This window comes from Zingiber officinale, chromosome 4A (assembly GCF_018446385.1).
Source record: "Zingiber officinale cultivar Zhangliang chromosome 4A, Zo_v1.1, whole genome shotgun sequence".
Lineage (NCBI taxonomy): Eukaryota > Viridiplantae > Streptophyta > Magnoliopsida > Zingiberales > Zingiberaceae > Zingiber > Zingiber officinale.
The window spans coordinates 123108513-123126734 of record NC_055992.1 but is presented as its reverse complement, the minus strand read 5'-3'; the positions used below and the strand labels follow the sequence as shown (position 1 = coordinate 123126734).

Genomic DNA, 18222 nt, shown 5'->3' with positions numbered 1-18222 from the left:
TGAGTTAAATTATCTTAAGGTTGCAAAGATTTTTAAAACTCATATATATATCTCAATCTAAATTGTAAAATCCAAATATGAAGACATGGTTAAACTCAGGAGGCTCACAAGAGTGTAATTGTCTTGGTTTGAAGTGATTCCAAGATTTTTGAAATTATGAATAAGTTTTGACCAAAACTTGTTCATGAATCTACCATGCCCAGAATTTCAAAATATTGATACAGTCTGAATTAGGAGAGTACTAGAATTTCTTTGATGGTATTGGTGAGTAAGTATAATAAACCTAGGTCTTTGAACTTGTGTCAAATTGTCTCAAAATTGAAAAGATTTTAAAAACTACATCTCTCAATCTAAGTTGTGAAATTCATATATGAGGGTGTGGTTAAATTTAGGAAACTCATAGGAGTGTAATTATCTTGGTTTCAAGTGATTTGTAATTCTTAAAGTCATCAACGAGTTTTGACTAAAATTCGTTTATAAGCCTATAGTATCCAAACTTTTAAAATATTAACATGGTCTGAACTAGAGGAGTCTTAGGAATCCTTTGTTGGTGTTGGTAGGAGCGTAGCCAAAATTCAAAATTATCTGTGACTGACCGTATAATTAATATAATAAATCAATTAATTTAAAAATATAAACAAAATAAAAAAGTATGTGAATTTTAATTTTCTAAAAATATAAAACAAAAATATTTAATATTCAATTATGAGCAAAAATACTATTAAAGTTGTGCTTTTCAATTTTCCTTTGAAACAAACTCATTAACTATTATATCATTATCAATTTTTCAACTAACTCTTATTTAATGTGGATGACCATAGAATTTACTAAAACTTTTCTTCCATCTTATTATGAAGAGTTGTTTTAATAAATTTCATAACTAGAAATGCTTGATTGATATAGAAACGGAAAGAATTTAAAAAAATAAATCAACCTATCAATTAAATAAATATATTTGATTCAATATATAAGTAAACAATATAGTTATAATGTATAAACTATAACAAATGAGAAAAAAATATCTATTAATCAAATTGTAGATTCCTGCCTTATTTGTTCAACTAATATTTGATATAATTTAGAAATAGTTGATAAATTATAAAATATTTTATGACTAACAACATCAAACTTACAATGATCTAATTGCATTCTCAAGTGGTGCAAATCTTATGCATCGAAATCAAAAGGATAAATTTCTCAGCAAGTCAATAAACGTGATCAACATTAAAAAACTTAAAGTTTTTTTATGTTCCAAAGTACATCTAAGCTTAAGAAGTTTGACTGCCTCATCCTTGAATCTATTATTTAGTTACTCAATTTGACAATCTATTAACAACAATAAATAAATCAAAGTATTAAGCAAAGTTTTAGTAGTTGAAACATAGTTCATTGCATTAAAATATTTAGAGATTTCTCTTATAATGTTCGACAAAGCACATTTGTTATCCCTATTATCTTTTGCACCAAGTGTAATATAAATATGAAATCAAAAGACTTCATCGTAATTAACAAATTACTAGCTTCACCATGGATGGAGTTAGAAAACTCATTATCCACCATGTTTTCTAACACCATAATGAAAGAGATATACATATCAATCATGTTACAAATTGAGTCAAAATTAGAACTCCAATAAGTCTTTCCTGACCATAGTAAATTTTCAATTTGATTACATCCTCTACTAGTATCACGTTCACCAGTAGCTACCATATGTGCAACTTTAATTCTTTGAGAAGAATGTAACTCAACATGATGTTTAGGAGATGGGTTAATGAGATTACAAATGAAATTTAATTTTGAAAAGAATAACAAAATGGATACCTCTTTTTCAACAACTGCAGTTAATACCAGTTGAAATTAATGAGTGAAACAATGTACATAATATGCACATAAATAATCTTTCAAGAACAAAGCTTGTAATCCATTCCAAGAGACATGGAAGCATCTTTCGGGGATAGTACTTTAACCAAGTAAATTTCTTAAACCAATGACTTTGAAATCGTCGATTTTGATTTTCGATTTTGGTTAGTAGATACTCATTTTTAATAGGTTGATATAACTTCATCGTAATATAAGCTCATCTAATTTTATCGTTTTGATTAACAAGATATTTCCATATTCCCCCCAAAAAAAAGTCATGGCAAGCTAGCCTTATATAAGAGTTGGCTCAATTTTAGTGTCAGGTTGCCAATATGGCATTGCAGCAATAGGAGTCAAGTAGAGGGATCAAAGATAAGAGAGTTTTGTGTATAAGCTATTCTATATTTATGAACTAAGAAAAAAAATCGTCTATCTATTATCAAAAGAAAAAAAAATTGGTTACTTATTATTTAACGGGTTACACCTCTTGATCCAAAAATTATCCAATAATTCTATAAAATTAATGGTCTCAAGGTTAATGTGTATACTTATATGCAAAAACACTCCTTATGTATTTTATGGATAATTATTTCATAAATGTAAGTATTTATCGTTAATTATTTATTTTTCTATATATATGATTAATAATAAAGTCTGACAGATTGATGGGTATATTAATCTAAAAATAGTCCTTGATTGGATAGATATATAGAGGGGACATGGATATCTAGATCAACGTTGAGTATGACTAGGTCGAGATAGACCGAGAGATGGATATCCAGGTTGTACTTGGGGTGCCTTGAGCTTAAAGGTACACTAGGCACAACCTGCTTAAGAGGAGACAACATATTAAGTATCATTGGTCTTTCCTCTTATGAACGAGTGTAACTGATCTTTTGACTTGAGACCTTCAATTATTCTTTATGTGGAGTTATGTACTTTGACGCCGTTAAAAACAGTCTTTAATAGAATTATGATTAATATGGTAGTTTGGTATATAACAAAGTGTCGAGAAAATAGTGTTGAGTCAATAGAGGATTCATCGCTCTCTTGGATTAGGAGTTAACATCTTGACTGCTTGATAGAAATATTAGTGATTTGAAATCCATGACCATGAGAGAAATGATTTATCATTCAAGAGGAGTCTATTATATCTTGGAAATCAAGTAAAATAATTAATTTGGTAATGATACATAATGTACCGAATTAATTGGGATGTAGGCTTAGATGAAGAGATGGAATTACATAGTAATCAGTTCATAGCAGTTTATGACTAATATTAATTTTATCATGTTGGATGACTAAAAATTGTTGCAGACGATTATCTTAGTCTGTGTATGGATTTACATTGCCTCCGTGTATAAAACCTAGAGGGTCGCACGCATAGCATGTAGACAATTGATTATTTTAGTGGATATTAAAATTAATCAATTTTACTATTTCTGAATTAGAATTAATTTGATTATTAATTAATTCTAAAATATTAGAAGCTAGTCGAGATTAAGATCAAATATGAATTTATTTGATCCAAAGAAGAGAGAATTCGAATAGTCATAATCATGATGATTAATGGAGAATTTGAAGAGTCATCATAATGATGATTAATGTAGAATTTGAAAAGTCATCATAATAATGATTAATGAAAAATATGAAGAGTTATGCCTATTCATATTCCTTGGAGGCTATAAGTAGTCATCCTTGGAAAGATTCTTTAACAAAAATCTATCTCCATTCCTTAAGGACTTCTCTCCTTTTTCCATTGGAAGAGATCTCTGTTGGTGCGGTTAGCACTAACGGTCTAACTCAGGTTTTGATAAATGACAAATCAGGTTAAGTTAGGTTCGTCGTTATCTAACACTCTGATCGAGTGTGCAGGATAAGTCCAGACAGTTCGACGGGCTGACCGGATGTCTGGCAAGAAGTCCAGCTAGGTCGACGGGCTGACCGGATAGCTGGCAAGAAGTCCAGACGGGTCGAAGGGCTGACCGGACGTCTGGCAGGTAAGTGAGGTAAGTCACTGGAGGGGAGTGACTACGAGGACGCGTTCCCGGGAAGGGAACATTAGGCGTCGATCCGGCTTAGAACCATTTCGGATGTCTAAGTCGAGATCGTGACTAGATTCCGGTCTCGGAAAGACGGAATCTAAGTCATACTACTTGTGCTAATTCCTACTATGATAAAATGTGCTAACAATCTGTTTTGCAGGATATATATTACCTCGGACTAACTTTGTTTTGCAGGAAAAAGGAGATTTCTGGAACAAGGTGGTCCGGGCGCCCGGAAGGCAAATTCTATCCAGCCAAGTCGTCGCCACGTGGAGCATCTCGGTTTGAGCAGCTACGTCACATTCCAGGCGCCCGGAAAAGAAGCCCCAGGCAGGAGCTTCAGAATCAATAATTAATCTGAGAACTCTTCTACTGCTGGTCTTGCTACTCGACGTTCAGTGCGACGCCAACAACGCTCCGACAAAGTGCTCCTTCGGTTTTTATTTAATTTCCTTATCGGTATTGCTTTATTTTCACTAGCATTTCCTGTATTCATTCTGTAATCATATTTCGACTTGTTAGTGATTGTCCAACGAAAGTGGTCAAGGACCACGGGCCTTCGAGTAGGAGTCGTCACAGGCTCCGAACGAAGTAAAAAACATTTGTGTCTATTTTACTTTTCCGCTGCGTTTATACTCTAAAATGTCTAATCGATATTCACCCCCCCCCCCTCTATCGAATCTAACGGTCCTACAAGTGGTATCAGAGCAGGTACCGCTCTGATTTGGTGCAACCACCAATCAGACTGGGGGTGAAATTTTTTGTTTCCTTTTTTCTCTCGGTCTTCAGTTTTACACTTAAACTCAAAACTGGTTTATCATTTTTTTTAATATTTTTTTTGTTGCAATTAAAACTAAATTAGTGCAACACCAATCTAGATTTTTTTTATTCTCTCTTCCCGCACTACTAATCCAAGACCAAGTCTTGGGATTTTTTTTGGTTATTTATCTGTGTACAGGATGTCCCAACAAGAAGGCTTCAGCACAGTACGACCTCCACTTTTCAACGGGGACGATTTTTCGTACTGGAAGAAGCGCATGGAGGTCTACCTCAAAACAGACTTCGACCAGTGGATGAGCGTTACGAGGCCCTACAAAATTCCAGCAGACACTTCCGGGAATATACTGGATCCTGAAGACTGGACAACTGATTTGAAGAAGAAAGCATCAACAGAAAATAAAGCAATCAACACTCTACAATGCGGATTAACAAGAGAAGAACTAAACAGAGTCGGTCCACACAAAAACGCTAAAGAACTGTGGGACAAATTGATCGAGCTGCACGAGGGAACGAGCGACGCCAAGGTAACCAAACGAGACTTGCTCTTGAATAAAATTTTTAATATAAAAATGCAGGAAGGTGAAACGGCGAATCAGCTCCACGCGAGGATCAAGGATATCCTCAACGGGCTTCATGCGATAGGCCACCAGATGGATAATAGAGACTTAATAAGGTACGCATTAAACGCCTTTCCACATAATAGTTTGTGGGCATCAATAGTGGATGCCTACAAAATTTCTAAGAATCTTTCTAAATTAAAATTAGATGAGCTTTTCTGTGAATTAGAATTACACGAACAAACTAATGCGGGAGCCGAGAAAGGTGTAGCTTTATTTGCAGGTTCCTCCAAAGAAAAGAAAAGCAAGCCTGAATTTGAAGAAGACTCCGACCAAGACTCCGAAGACGAAGAACACCTGGTGAACTTGGTAAGAAAAATGTTCACCAGGAGAAAGAGGAGCTTCAGCAAAAAGGATCTTCAAAAGATCAGTTCTCCCTCAGAACAAAAGAACGTGACTTGCTACGACTGCAATAAAAAGGGACACTACAAGAACGAATGCCCAAAACTGAAGTTCGACAAACCAAAGCCAACCAGAAAGAAGGCACTCAGAGCAACGTGGGACGACTCCTCGGACGAATCAGAGGAAGAAGAGCAGAAACATCAGAGCCACCTCGCACTGATGGCCCGCGAAGACGAAACAGAAGACGAGTCGGAAGATGAAGACGGGTCTGAACCCGAAACAAGCCACGAGTCCGTACTCGTTTCCGAAGGCCCGAATGAGGTATATTTTAATTTAAACAAAAAAATTTTTAGAATTATTTCTTGTTTAAATAGTAAATTAACCAAAATAGAAAATGAAAACAAATCACTTCTTGAGGAAAATCAAAACCTCAAGGAACAAATAAAAAATTCAAATCCAACTCAAGATCTAACACTTGAGGAGGAGAATTTATCACTAAAAAATGAGATCAACAGTTTAAAAGGAATGTTAGAAAAATTCACAACAAGATCAAAAAATCTTGACTTAATCCTGAACAATCAAAAAGCATGTTATAATAAAACCGGACTCGGATACAAGTCAAACTCAAATAAAACTTTTAAGTCATTAATAACTCAATACAAATCAACTAATCAAGCTTGGGTTCCGAAAGCGTGCTTAACCACGCAAGTAGGACTCAATCAATATTATATACCTAAAGAAAAAATACATTATATAAAATCAAATAAACCAAACCAAAATTCAAAATACAAACCCAAATCAAATTCAAAATCTAAACACTTTAAAAATCAACAAAATTATCATCAAGTTAACCATAACTATAAAAAGAATCGACACAAACCAAAAATCAAAATTTAAAATAATGGCCAATAATTCAGGGGGAGGCTCCAGAATAGCTGGCACCTCCAAAACTAACTTATCCGACAGGGTAACCCAAAACAAACTAACTCGACAGGGTAATTAGAATTAGAGACCAAGTTTAACTTGAATCATGGTACTGGTGAAATTTTTGGATGATAGTACGTTAGGGAAGCTTGGGCATCGCATGTCTAGAAAGATATGGCTTCGATCTGGTGCATTTGGCCAAGTGGAACTGACCGAAGCTACCCTTAAATGGATCCTAATTAGTTAGACCAAGATTTAGTACTAAGCTCCGTGGATAGGACTATTCGGAAAATCTCGAAAGGTTGGTTACTTCTAATGACGTCCATGTGACTCACCAAGCTTAGAAATTTATCCGAAGAATGCCTATTTGTGGAGACCAAAGCTAAATCTGAATCTAACACAAGTTAAACCAAAACTCCATAAGTAAAAAAAAAAATCTAATTTCATCTCACAAAATCATAGGATTCCCTGATTGATAATATAGATCGGGTGAGATGAATAAGGTTCAAAATTTTAATTATAAACTTAAAAATTAATTTTAATTTTAATCTTAAAAAATTAATTTCAAAATTTTAATTTTAAACTTAAAAATTAATTTCAAATTTTTAATTTTAAACTTAAAAATTAATTTCAAAATTTTAATTTTAAACTTAAAAAATTAATTTCAAAATTTTAATTTTAAACTTAAAAAATTAATTTCAAAATTTTAATTTTAAACTTAAAAATTAATTTCAAAATTTTAATCTTAAACTTAAAAATTAATTTCAATTTTAAACTTAAAAAATTAATTTCAAAATTTTAATTTTAAGCTTAAAAATTAATTTCAAAATTTTAATTTTAAACTTAAAAATTAGTTTCAAAATTTCAATTTTAAACTTAAAAAATTAATTTCAAAATTTTAATTTTAAACTTAAAAATTAATTTCAATTTTAAACTTAAAAAATTAATTTCAAAATTTTAATTATAAACTTAAAAATTAATTTCAATTTTAAACTTAAAAAATTAATTTCAAAATTTTAATTATAAACTTAAAAATTAATTTCAATTTTAAACTTAAAAAATTAATTTCAAAATTTTAATTTTAAACTTAAAAAATTAATTCCAAAATTTTAATTTTAAACTTAAAAATTAATTTCAAAATTTTAATTTTAAACTTAAAAATTAATTTCAAATTTTCAATTTTAAACTTAAAAAATTAATTTCAAAAATTTAATTTTAAACTTAAAAATTAATTTCAAAATTTTAATTTTAAACTTAAAAATTAATTTCAAAATTTTAATTTTAAACTTAAAAAATTAATTTCAAAATTTTAATTTTAAACTTAAAAATTAATTTCAAAATTTTAATTTTAAGCTTAAAAATTAATTTCAAAATTTTAATTTTAAACTTAAAAATTAATTTCAAAATTTCAATTTTAAACTTAAAAAATTAATTTCAAAAATTTAATCTTAAACTTAAAAAATTAATTTCAAAATTTTAATCTTAAACTTAAAAAATTAATTTCAAAATTTTAAACTTAAAAATTAATTTCAATTTTAAACTTAAAAAATTAATTTCAAAATTTTAATTATAAACTTAAAAATTAATTTCAATTTTAAACTTAAAAAATTAATTTCAAAATTTTAATTTTAAACTTAAAAAATTAATTTCAAAATTTTAATTTTAAACTTATTAATTAATCTTAAAATTTTAATTTTAAACTTAAAAATTAATTTCAAATCCTTAAAACTTAACTACAATAATGTCTGCTCAAAAAGACTAACTTTAAATCCTACTGTAGAAAACCAAGTGGATTTTGGACAGTGGTTGCTTCAAACATATGACTGGAGATCACACCAAGTTTACTCAACTCACTTACAAAAGCTTAGGAACAGTTGCCTTTGGAAACAACGGCAAACTCAAGGTAATTGGTATAGGTAATATTGAATTAAAATTAGACTTTATAATTACAAATGTTTTACTTGTTGAAAATTTTAAATACAATCTTCTAAGTATAAGTCAATTGTGTGATACTAGGTATAAAGTTAAATTTCTATCCACAGAGTGTTTAATCCAACATCTAGATAATCCTACCATAAGCCTAAAAGGTTTTAGAAAAGACAACATCTATGCCATCAACTTAACCATTTCTTCCATTAAGTGTTATTTAACACAAAAAGAAGAAACTTGGTTATGGCATAGGAGGATGTCTCACACCAACTTTAGAAATATAAGTAAACTAAATGGACTTGTAAAAGGCTTACCAAAATTACCTAACTTAGATTCAACCATATGTAATGCTTGTCAACAAGGCAAACAAACTAAATCAACCCACAAACAAACAAATCAACCACAAACTAACTCAATATTAGAACTTCTACATTTAGACCTTTTTGACTCCCATGGAGTCAAATCTATAAATGGAAACTTATATTTTTTAGTAATTATAGACGATTATACCCATAGGTCTAGTTTTTGAGCATCTCACTAACACCTTAGGTTTACCTTGCTTGTGTTTGACAAACATAGAAAAGGGTGAGATGCATAGGCCAATTGTCTGGACTTAAGATGCTTATTTCAGTGCATCAGCATAAGTCTGGACGTTAAATACAACTCATATATTAATCAGATTAAGTTGATCAGTCAAGTCAACTTAATCTGACTAACCAAGTGAAAGCTACTATCTTCTGATAGTCAGTTAGTACCTAATTGGTTAGACAGCTGGTTAAATTTAAGTATCAAGTTCAAGGGGAGAAATTAACTAAAATTTTGTGTGTTTGAAAAATATTTTTAAAACTAATTTATGTTTGAACATTAGTTTACAAAAAGTTAAACTTAACTAAGTGTTTGAAAAACTTGGAAGGTTAATTCCACCTAATTTTCAAACCTGATTTAAAAAGTTGACTATTAAACTTTACAAATTTAGCTTTTATCAAATTAGCCTTAAAAATTTAATCTCACTTAATTTTTGCTTTGTTTTGAAAAAATGAAGTTGAAAATTTACCTTTTGAATGTTACTTAAAACCGAAAATTTTTTGAAAAGTTGAAAAACCTGATTTAAAAATTTTTACACGCCGGAAAGGTTAAAACTTGATTAACTTTATACTTTTCAAAATTCAACTTGTCTCCCCCAAGACAACTTGATTTTTTTTACTTGGATTTTTTCTTGAATTTTTTAACCAAACTCAGATATTTTTCAAGATCAACTGTTTTACAGTAACTCTACACTATGTTTACTCTTGTTTTTTTTTTATGAATGCCAAAGGGGGAGGGTTAGGTGGTTAAGTTAGAGCAACTAAATGCAAACTTGAAAAACTAACTTAAAAACCTCGAAAATCATGCTTGATTTTTGCATATATTTATCACTAACTTAACCAGGTTGTCATTCCATCAAAAAGGGGGAGATTGTTGGTGCGGTTAGCACTAACGATCTAACTCAGGTTTTGATGAATGACAAATCAGGTTAAGTTAGGTTCGTCATTATCTAACACTCTGATCGAGTGTGCAGGATAAGTCCAGACAGGTTGACGGGCTGACCGGATGTCTGGCAAGAAGTCCAGCTAGGTCGACGGGCTGACCGGATAGCTGGCAAGAAGTCCAGACAGGTCGAAGGGCTGACCGGACGTCTGGCAGGTAAGTGAGGTAAGTCACTGGAGGGGAGTGACTACGAGGACGTGTTCCCGGGAAGGGAACATTAGGCGTCGATCCGGCTTAGAACCATTTCGGATGTCTAAGTCGAGATCGTGACTAGATTCCGGTCTCGGAAAGACGGAATCTAAGTCATACTACTTGTGCTAATTCCTACTATGATAAAATGTGCTAACAATCTGTTTTGCAGGATATATATTGCCTCGGACTAACTTTGTTTTACAGAAAAAAGGAGATTTCTGGAACAAGGTGGTCCGGGCGCCCGGAAGGCAAATTCTATCCAGCCAAGTCGTCGCCACGTGGAGCATCTCGGTTTGAGCAGCTACGTCACATTCCAGGCGCCCGGAAGGAATCCAGGCGCCCGGAGCAGCATATAAAAGAAGCCCCAGGTAGGAGCTTCAGAATCAATAATTAATCTGAGAACTCTTCTACTGCTGGTCTTGCTGCTCGACGTTCAGTGCGACGCCAACAACGCTCCGACAAAGTGCTCCTTCGGTTTTTATTTAATTTCCTTGTCGATATTGCTTTATTTTCACTAGCATTTCCTGTATTCATTCTGTAATCATATTTCGACTTGTTAGTGATTGCCCAACGAAAGTGGTCAAGGACCACGGGCCTTCGAGTAGGAGTCGTCACAGGCTCCGAACGAAGTAAAAAACATTTGTGTCTATTTTACTTTTCCGCTGTGTTTATACTCTAAAATTTCTAATCGATATTCCCCCCCCCCCCCCCCCCTCTATCGAATCTAACGGTCCTACAATCTCGAGTGCTTTCAAAAGTTTTTATTAATTCAAGAGGCTAGCACCTAACGGATTATATCAAGTTCGTGATCTAGTGTGTGTGGATATCGCTAGAGGAGTCACACATGAGACTCTTATTTGTTTGTGATCTCATTCATGTCTATCGAGGACTTGAGGTATGTTTTATGTTATTTTATTTAAAATTGTATGTACCATGAAGAGATCTATGATTTAAGGGACAAATCTGATTTTAATATATGTATTCCATTGCACTTCGTTTCCAACACTCAAGCCCCATGCTAGTTTTATTCTACCTATCATTGGCTCCAATTTATTTAACTTTACTTAACTCTGCGCATTCGAGCATGCCTTCCCCATATTTTGACCACTGCACTAATGACTAGTAGTCATCCATGATTTACCTCCTCTGTGTTGACCTAGGGACGAGTTAGCAAAGGCGCTGGGGCGAGCGAATCACCTTTTGCCACATTGATTACCACCCTTACTTTATGCTAATAATCGGATAAATTCATTTGAATTTAAATGTCATCCCAGGAAATTAAAAAAATTATTCATTATTTTATAGTATTTCAAAAAATAGGTGGGGTTGGAGTCCATCCTAACCCATAGATGACTATGCCCCTTCGTGTCGGTGAGTAAGAATGACAAGCTTAGTCCTTTAATAAGCTTGTGCTAAATTGTTTCAAAGTTGTGAAGATTTTAAAAATTCATATTTCTCAATGTAGAATGTGCAATCCAATTTAAGGGCACTGTTACACACATGAGGTTTCTGGGAGTATAATAGTTCTAATTTGAAGTGATTCTGAGTTTTCTAAGGTCATCCATCTAGACTGTGGAATTTAGATTTGAAGGCATTGTTACACTCAGGAGGTTCACAAAAGTGTAATGATTCTGGTTTAAAGAGATTTTGAGTTTTAAAAGGTTATCAATGAGTTTTAGCCAAACTCGTTAATGACCCTAGACACCTTAGAAATACTTTTTCATTGTACTCTTTTATATCCTTCTGAGTGTAATTATGCTTCACAACCTAAATAGGGAATTGTGAGTTTTTAAAATTGACACAACCTTAAATTTTTTTGTCATGAGTTCATTATACTATCATGATCTTGCCTGAGAACGCTGATGAACGAGCCATCGGTGAGTTGGCTTGAATGACAACTTGATCATAAATCACCTAGCGACAACAAGGATTGATGGAGATCTGCTAGAGTCTGAGATAGAAGAAGATCAAAAAGAGAGAGTTAGAATAATGGTCAAGGGGTTCCGACACAACCACTCTGACGTTCTAGTTATCTGTCGACGGTGGTGGAAGAAGCATAAACGGAGAAGAATAGTTTTAGAGTTTTTTATATGTGTGCGTACCTGTGCTTGTAGAGGCGAATCATTTTATAGGACGATGGTTGAAATTTTTCCGTGTCTCGAGATTCATGCTATTATCTTTTTCCTGAAATAATTTGAGATTTGTATGATTGTTATGCTTTACTTGAAATAATCTGAGATCTATTCGATTGTTATTCTTTTCCTGAAATAATATGTGATTCTACATCGAGATATCAAGAAGATGAGTGGCTAAAGAGATGAGATGTCACGGAGACAGGAACGCTATGAAATTGGGGGTGCCAAAAAATCAAAATTGCCAAGAAGACAGGGTATTTTTCCTTAGCTTGAACTGTTAAGGAATTCCCAAGCTTTTCAGAAAGACGAAGCCGACTTGATTTTTCCTTTACCTGAATCATCATCTCAACGGGATCACCAATTTTTCTTATCCACACGGAGCTTTCTAATTACCCCAGAATCATAGGACATAATAAAAGTAGGTTTAGTAAATTACCCAATATTATATGGACACCACTGTAAACAAAATAGCAGTCATTATTTTTTTCACAATTTTAGAAAAACGATTTACGAAATAACAAAAACATTAAATGTATGAGAATAAATCTTGCATCTCAAATATTTTTCTTTATATAATAATATATATTTGATCTTGCAAATTCCAATCTTCTTCCTGTATACCCTCTCTTCATACAAATCAAGGTCTACTTATGCCGGAAACATCCCTTATTGAACCCTTACACTTCACTTTATTCACTCACTTCCTTTTGTTCCTCCTCCAGAGTTTTTACTTTAGTATTCAGTACACTTAAGCAGCTGCGACACCTGCCCGGATGAGCAATGAAGCAGAGCAAGGAGAAGAAGAGTGGTCGTAGTTCTTCGCTGCTTTGGCAGTGAGCTTCTCGCCTAATTCCTCCGCCAACATCTGCTGGTATCTGCATTCTTCACTGCAGAAGGCCTTCCCTCTGCAAAACCAAGAGAAAACAGTTCAGCAAAAGTAGAAGTTTCAGTAATTAACTTTCACAGAATTTGTGGGTCATAGAAATGGATTAGAGTTAAGTTTCAGTAATTCAAATGATTTGATTCTGATGAGAGAAAGAAAAAAAAAATAACACAGCTTGAAGAACATGTTGATATGTTCTAAGACTAGAATTTCAAAAGCTTTGATGTACTCACCAGAACATTGAGAAATAAATGATTTTTATGCCTTGGATTTTTAAAAAAATGCAAACTTTTGTATCTGAGAAGATTGAACGATCTCTAAATTTGAGAACTTGAACAAATCGAAGAAGAAATTGAAGAAGTCGACGGGTACCTGTACATGTAAACGTCCGTTCCGCCGAGCTGCTGCTTGCACAGGAAGCAGCACCTCAGGAACTCGGCCACCACAAAGGGCGGATCCTCTGTACTTGCAGGCGGCGGCGGCCACGGAGATTCTACGAAAAGGATACCGTCGCCGTCACCAAAATACACCCTTTTCTTCACCCTGTTCGCTCCCAGGTGCGAAATCACGCAAGTATAGCTCTCCGAGAGCTCCGCGCTCTCGTCCTTCTTCGAGGTGGCGGCGGCGGCCCTCATGGCGGGCTTCGCCGCCACGGCGCGGATCCGGATCGGCGCCGACCGGTAGGCGGGCGCCTCTTCGCCCAAGGCGGCGACGATTGCCAGCCCGACAGCGCCATCGCCGGCGGCGAAGCTGCGGGCGGAGCGGGACTTCGACCGACGCTCGCCGAAGGCATCGGAGCCCATAAAAAGAGCAATCTTTAGAATGGACTGCCACTTCTGTTCGCTGGAGTCCGCCATGGCTGCCTCTTAACCCTAATTTTCTCAAGGAAACGAAACAAAGGAGCGATTTTTAGGCCTCGGCCAGCGAGGGCATATATATATGGGAAGATTTCCGGTTCCTCCCCGGAGAAGGAAGCGATCGGAGAGAAGGAAGAGGGGAAGCGGACGGCGAGGGGGGAGGAAGAGAGGAAAAAAGAGCCACCTTTTCCAGCTCCTCTCTCTCTCTCTCTTCCCCCGCTCACTCTCTCTGGTGTGCTTTGGGTGGACTGTTCAGTACACTGCTTTGTTCCCCCTCTCTTTCTCTCTCTATCAAATGGAGGGCAAGATACTGAAGATAATATAAAGGCATATCATGAAAAATAAAAAATAATAATTAATTATTTAGTTAATTTTTTAAATTGGAGACATTTGAACTATTATTCTTCGTGATCTAAATCTAATTGATGGGATTCTAAATATTTTGTGGATTTTTATTTTATAGGGATCTTACATAGATGCTTGGATTTATGCACCCAAGCAATTCCCTTCTTTTGGAGTGTGCATGTGCCATGCATGGGTTCTTGCGTGCATTTGGCTAATGGCCATGTTTACACTAAATTTACATTTCTTTTTCCCCCTTTTTAATGATCATTTTAGCATTCATTTAGTTTATGATTATGTCGAGATGAGCAATTTCTTCATTTACTTTATACCTTTTTTTATAAAAATAAATAAATCTCTGAGTGGACTTGTCTTCAAATTTTCAACCACAAAAAATAATAATTTGTAATTAAAACCTTATGTCTCCTATTTAATTTTCACATTTGATGTGACAAAAAAAAAAGTTGAATATGTCTCCTTCACACAACTCTCGTGAGGCTTTTACAAAAGGCATTGGGAGAAGACAAGCCTTTGAACCGCTCCATCGATCATTAAGTTCACTAATCTTGAAATTCTAATATAATCCTCTAAACAATATTAAGGTCTCTTAATGACTAACGCGTCTCTTTCATGCACTAATAATTTTGAGATCCTAGTGATATCAGAAAATAAATAATGAAGGGGTTTTATGATTCCAAAGGAGTACAAGAAGGTTTGGATTATGCTTTACACTTACTTTTATCACTTTCAAAGCCAAGATTAATTGTAGAGTTGATCAAGGCAATGACTCATCTACTACATATTTGATGCAACCAAAGGCAAGATTGTTGGATTAAGTTGAGAATTAATAATTAAGGAAGAGCCATTTCATGCACCATCTAATACGTATATGCATGTGCATAGTTCTCTAAATTATGTAACAAAAAGGTAAAACGAGTCAAATCAAACTGCGCACTGCCTTGTGCAAGCTTATTAGATGAGATAATTACCGAGACAAATCAAATCAATCCTAATAAAACTAAGTCAACGAAATAGTTAGCTACAATAGTTTGAATGTACTGGTTCAATTGAGTATTATATATATATATATATGGTGCATAATGATATGATCAGATCACTAAAGTCAAAAGGACGTGACAATAAGAAGATAAAGAGATGTGGTAGTCAAAGGTCAAGGGGATGTGACAGTCATAAGTCAAGGGGGCGTGACAGTTAGAAGTCAAGTGGACGTGACAGTCAATATACAAAGTAGGACCACCCGGGGTCATCCGGCGTGTAAAGCCAGGGCGGGGTCTACGGTCAGGAAACCAGGTCTACGGCAAGACGCATGATCAGGGCAAAGTCTGACCTGGCTTCACCGGTCGGGTTTTCCTCAAGCTAGCTTGCATAAACAGACTTATCATTCTCAGTCGGGTCTGAATCATGCTAGCAGGAAGAAAAGGACTCTGGTCGCACCTTTCTGTCCATCCAGTCTGTTCATCAACACTTCAGCACTTAGCAGACCGACTCGAACTACCTCGATCACACACAGGCGGGATAGAAGGCGCTACGCGACAACGGGTCAGGGAATCGTAACCACTTGTCAGAAAATAACTACTACATGTCAGGGAATATTCCAACAGTTAGGGTCATCTGTAAATAGAATCTTCCACCAGTCTATAGGAGAAGGTCACGTGTTCTCCACCACCCGACAAATCCTGACACCCGACACCCTCTAGCAGGGGTCAGTTTCCAGAAGGTACGCACTGCCATATAAAAAGGGGCGTTGATGTGCGTAGATTTTATATACTTTTATGCATATTTTGACGCACATTTACATACTTTGAGCATGCTTGATCTATGTATTTTTGTACTTCCAGTCTTCCTTTTAGCATATTTATTCTTTTTGTTCGGAGATCTACTTTTGTGCATTTTCTGTACACAGGAGTCGAATTCGGTGAAGATTTGCATTCTTGGATAAAACTTGACATCAGGAAAAATCTAGTTTCTGGATAACACTTGTTAAGACCAGTTTCAGACTAGTGTTCCAGTCAAACAACTTTGTACTTACGAAAAATGGTGTATTCGTAGGTAAAGGGTGTTAGGATCTTCGGATGGCTAGAGAGGGGGGGGTGTGAATAGCCTCCTCTAAAAGCTTAAAAAATTTCTTCCTACAAGTTGTTAGCGCAGCGGAAATACGCAAACGAAAATATAATACAAGAAAAAGAGACAAACACCACTAACACCAGTATGTACGAGGTTCAGGGATAACTTGCCCCTACTCCTCGGCGTGTCCGTAAGGTGGACGATCCCTTGATCTTTCGGTAGATCACACCCCGGATAGATTCCGGCTAAAGATTTCCTCCTTCTCGGTGGAGTAACCTCTCCACAGAGTCTCAGAAGATATGTAAATAAAGCACAAGACTTACAATGATCAGTGGCTAAAGAGAATGAAGAATATGCTCACAGCCACGCGAAGACGACAGTAAAAGCAGAGCGCAAGAAGGAAGTAGCTTCTCAGCCAAGAGCTCAAAGCTTAGCACACTCGCTTGATCGACAGAGAGTTTTTTTATTTATTTTTAGAACATCTCTTCATCCTTCTTCTTATGCCTCTGCTTTTCCACTGCATTCAGCCTGTACCGAATCGCTGTCAACCTGCAGCGAATCGCTGTCAACCTGCAGCGAATCGCTGCTGCAAGCTAAGGCGTCGCCAATCACTCTTCCTCCTCATCTGGTTCTCTGAACTCACACCAATAGAACCCATGGTCTTCACAGGTGTCTCTGAGCTCGAACCAATAAGCAGGAGTCAAGCTGATTGCCAGCTGATCGCAGCCAGTAAACATTGATGCTCCAATTGCACCATTTGCAGCGAAACACGGTAGAAAGAACACTTTGTCTTATTCTTCTGATGGAGCTTGATTTGAATTTAAGCATTGGCATGATACCTGCAACCTGTAGATTTAAAAAGCTCACAGCAGATGGTTAAATCAGACGAATCAGAAGTTGCAGAGAAACAGCAGAGACTACAGACATTATTGTGGATCGGTCAGCAGACCGATCCACAGCCTTTTTGACCGATCAGGCTACAGCCTGATCGGTCCAGGAGGGCTCTGATCAGTCTGTGGACCGATTAGGCTATAGGTGGATCGGTCCACAGACCGATCCCCCTATCCTTTCTCCCGAACTCCGTTGCCTCCTGATCGATCTACAGACCGATCAGTAATTCTCGGTGAGTTTACAGAGAGTTACTAATTGGTTACTGATCGGTCTGGTGACCGATCAGATAACCATAGTATCATTGGATCAGTCAACAGACCGATCCAATGCCTATGTAGGTTTAGAGCTTCCCAGCCCTAAACCCTAAAGAGAACGAGCCACCGAGCCCTCTCTGACCTAGTCCGGAGAACGAGCTACCGAGCCCTCTCCGACTTCGTCCGGTCCAGAGAACGAGCTACCGAGCCCTCTCTGACCTAGTCCGGAGAACGAGCTACCGAGCCCTCTCCGACTTCGTCCGGTCCAGAGAACGAGCTACCGAGCCCTCTCCGATTTCGCGTGCTAAGTTTCCATACTTGGACTTTTCCCTTCCACCTGATCAACCTTGATCAGTAATCAATCTGAGTTTAATTAATATCTGATACAAACTTAAATCAGTGTCAACATCAAAACAACAGACAGGTCAGACTGTATCAACAATCTCCCCCTTTTTGTTGTTTGACAACACGATTTAAGTTTAGATCAGAAATGCTCATATTTCCATAATTTTAGGGGAATCAAGATCCTCCCCTTAAGACGGATACAACACTATGTAAG

At 35.6% G+C, this 18222-nt stretch overlaps 1 protein-coding gene across 1 annotated transcript; it reads right to left on the bottom strand.

Moving 5' to 3' along the window:
- Positions 1 to 12965: 12965 nt before the first annotated feature.
- Positions 12966 to 14390, bottom strand: LOC121970893 (FCS-Like Zinc finger 13-like). The gene is made up of 2 exons (XM_042521892.1): positions 13607 to 14390; positions 12966 to 13256 (listed from the first exon to the last, which is right to left on the bottom strand). The coding sequence occupies exons 1-2, from the start codon at positions 14089 to 14091 to the stop codon at positions 13100 to 13102; spliced, it is 642 nt and encodes a 213-aa protein (XP_042377826.1). The 5' UTR covers positions 14092 to 14390; the 3' UTR covers positions 12966 to 13099.
- Between the last annotated feature and the right edge of the window lie 3832 nt (positions 14391 to 18222).

Coding starts and splice junctions, on each gene's coding strand:
- LOC121970893 (XM_042521892.1), bottom strand. CDS start 14,091: ATGGCGGACTCCAGCGAACAGAAGTGGCAGTCCATTCTAAAGATTGCT. Junction 13,257..13,606: donor ACGGACGTTTACATGTACAG/GTACCCGTCGAC, acceptor TTGGTTTTGCAG/AGGGAAGGCCTTCTGCAGTG.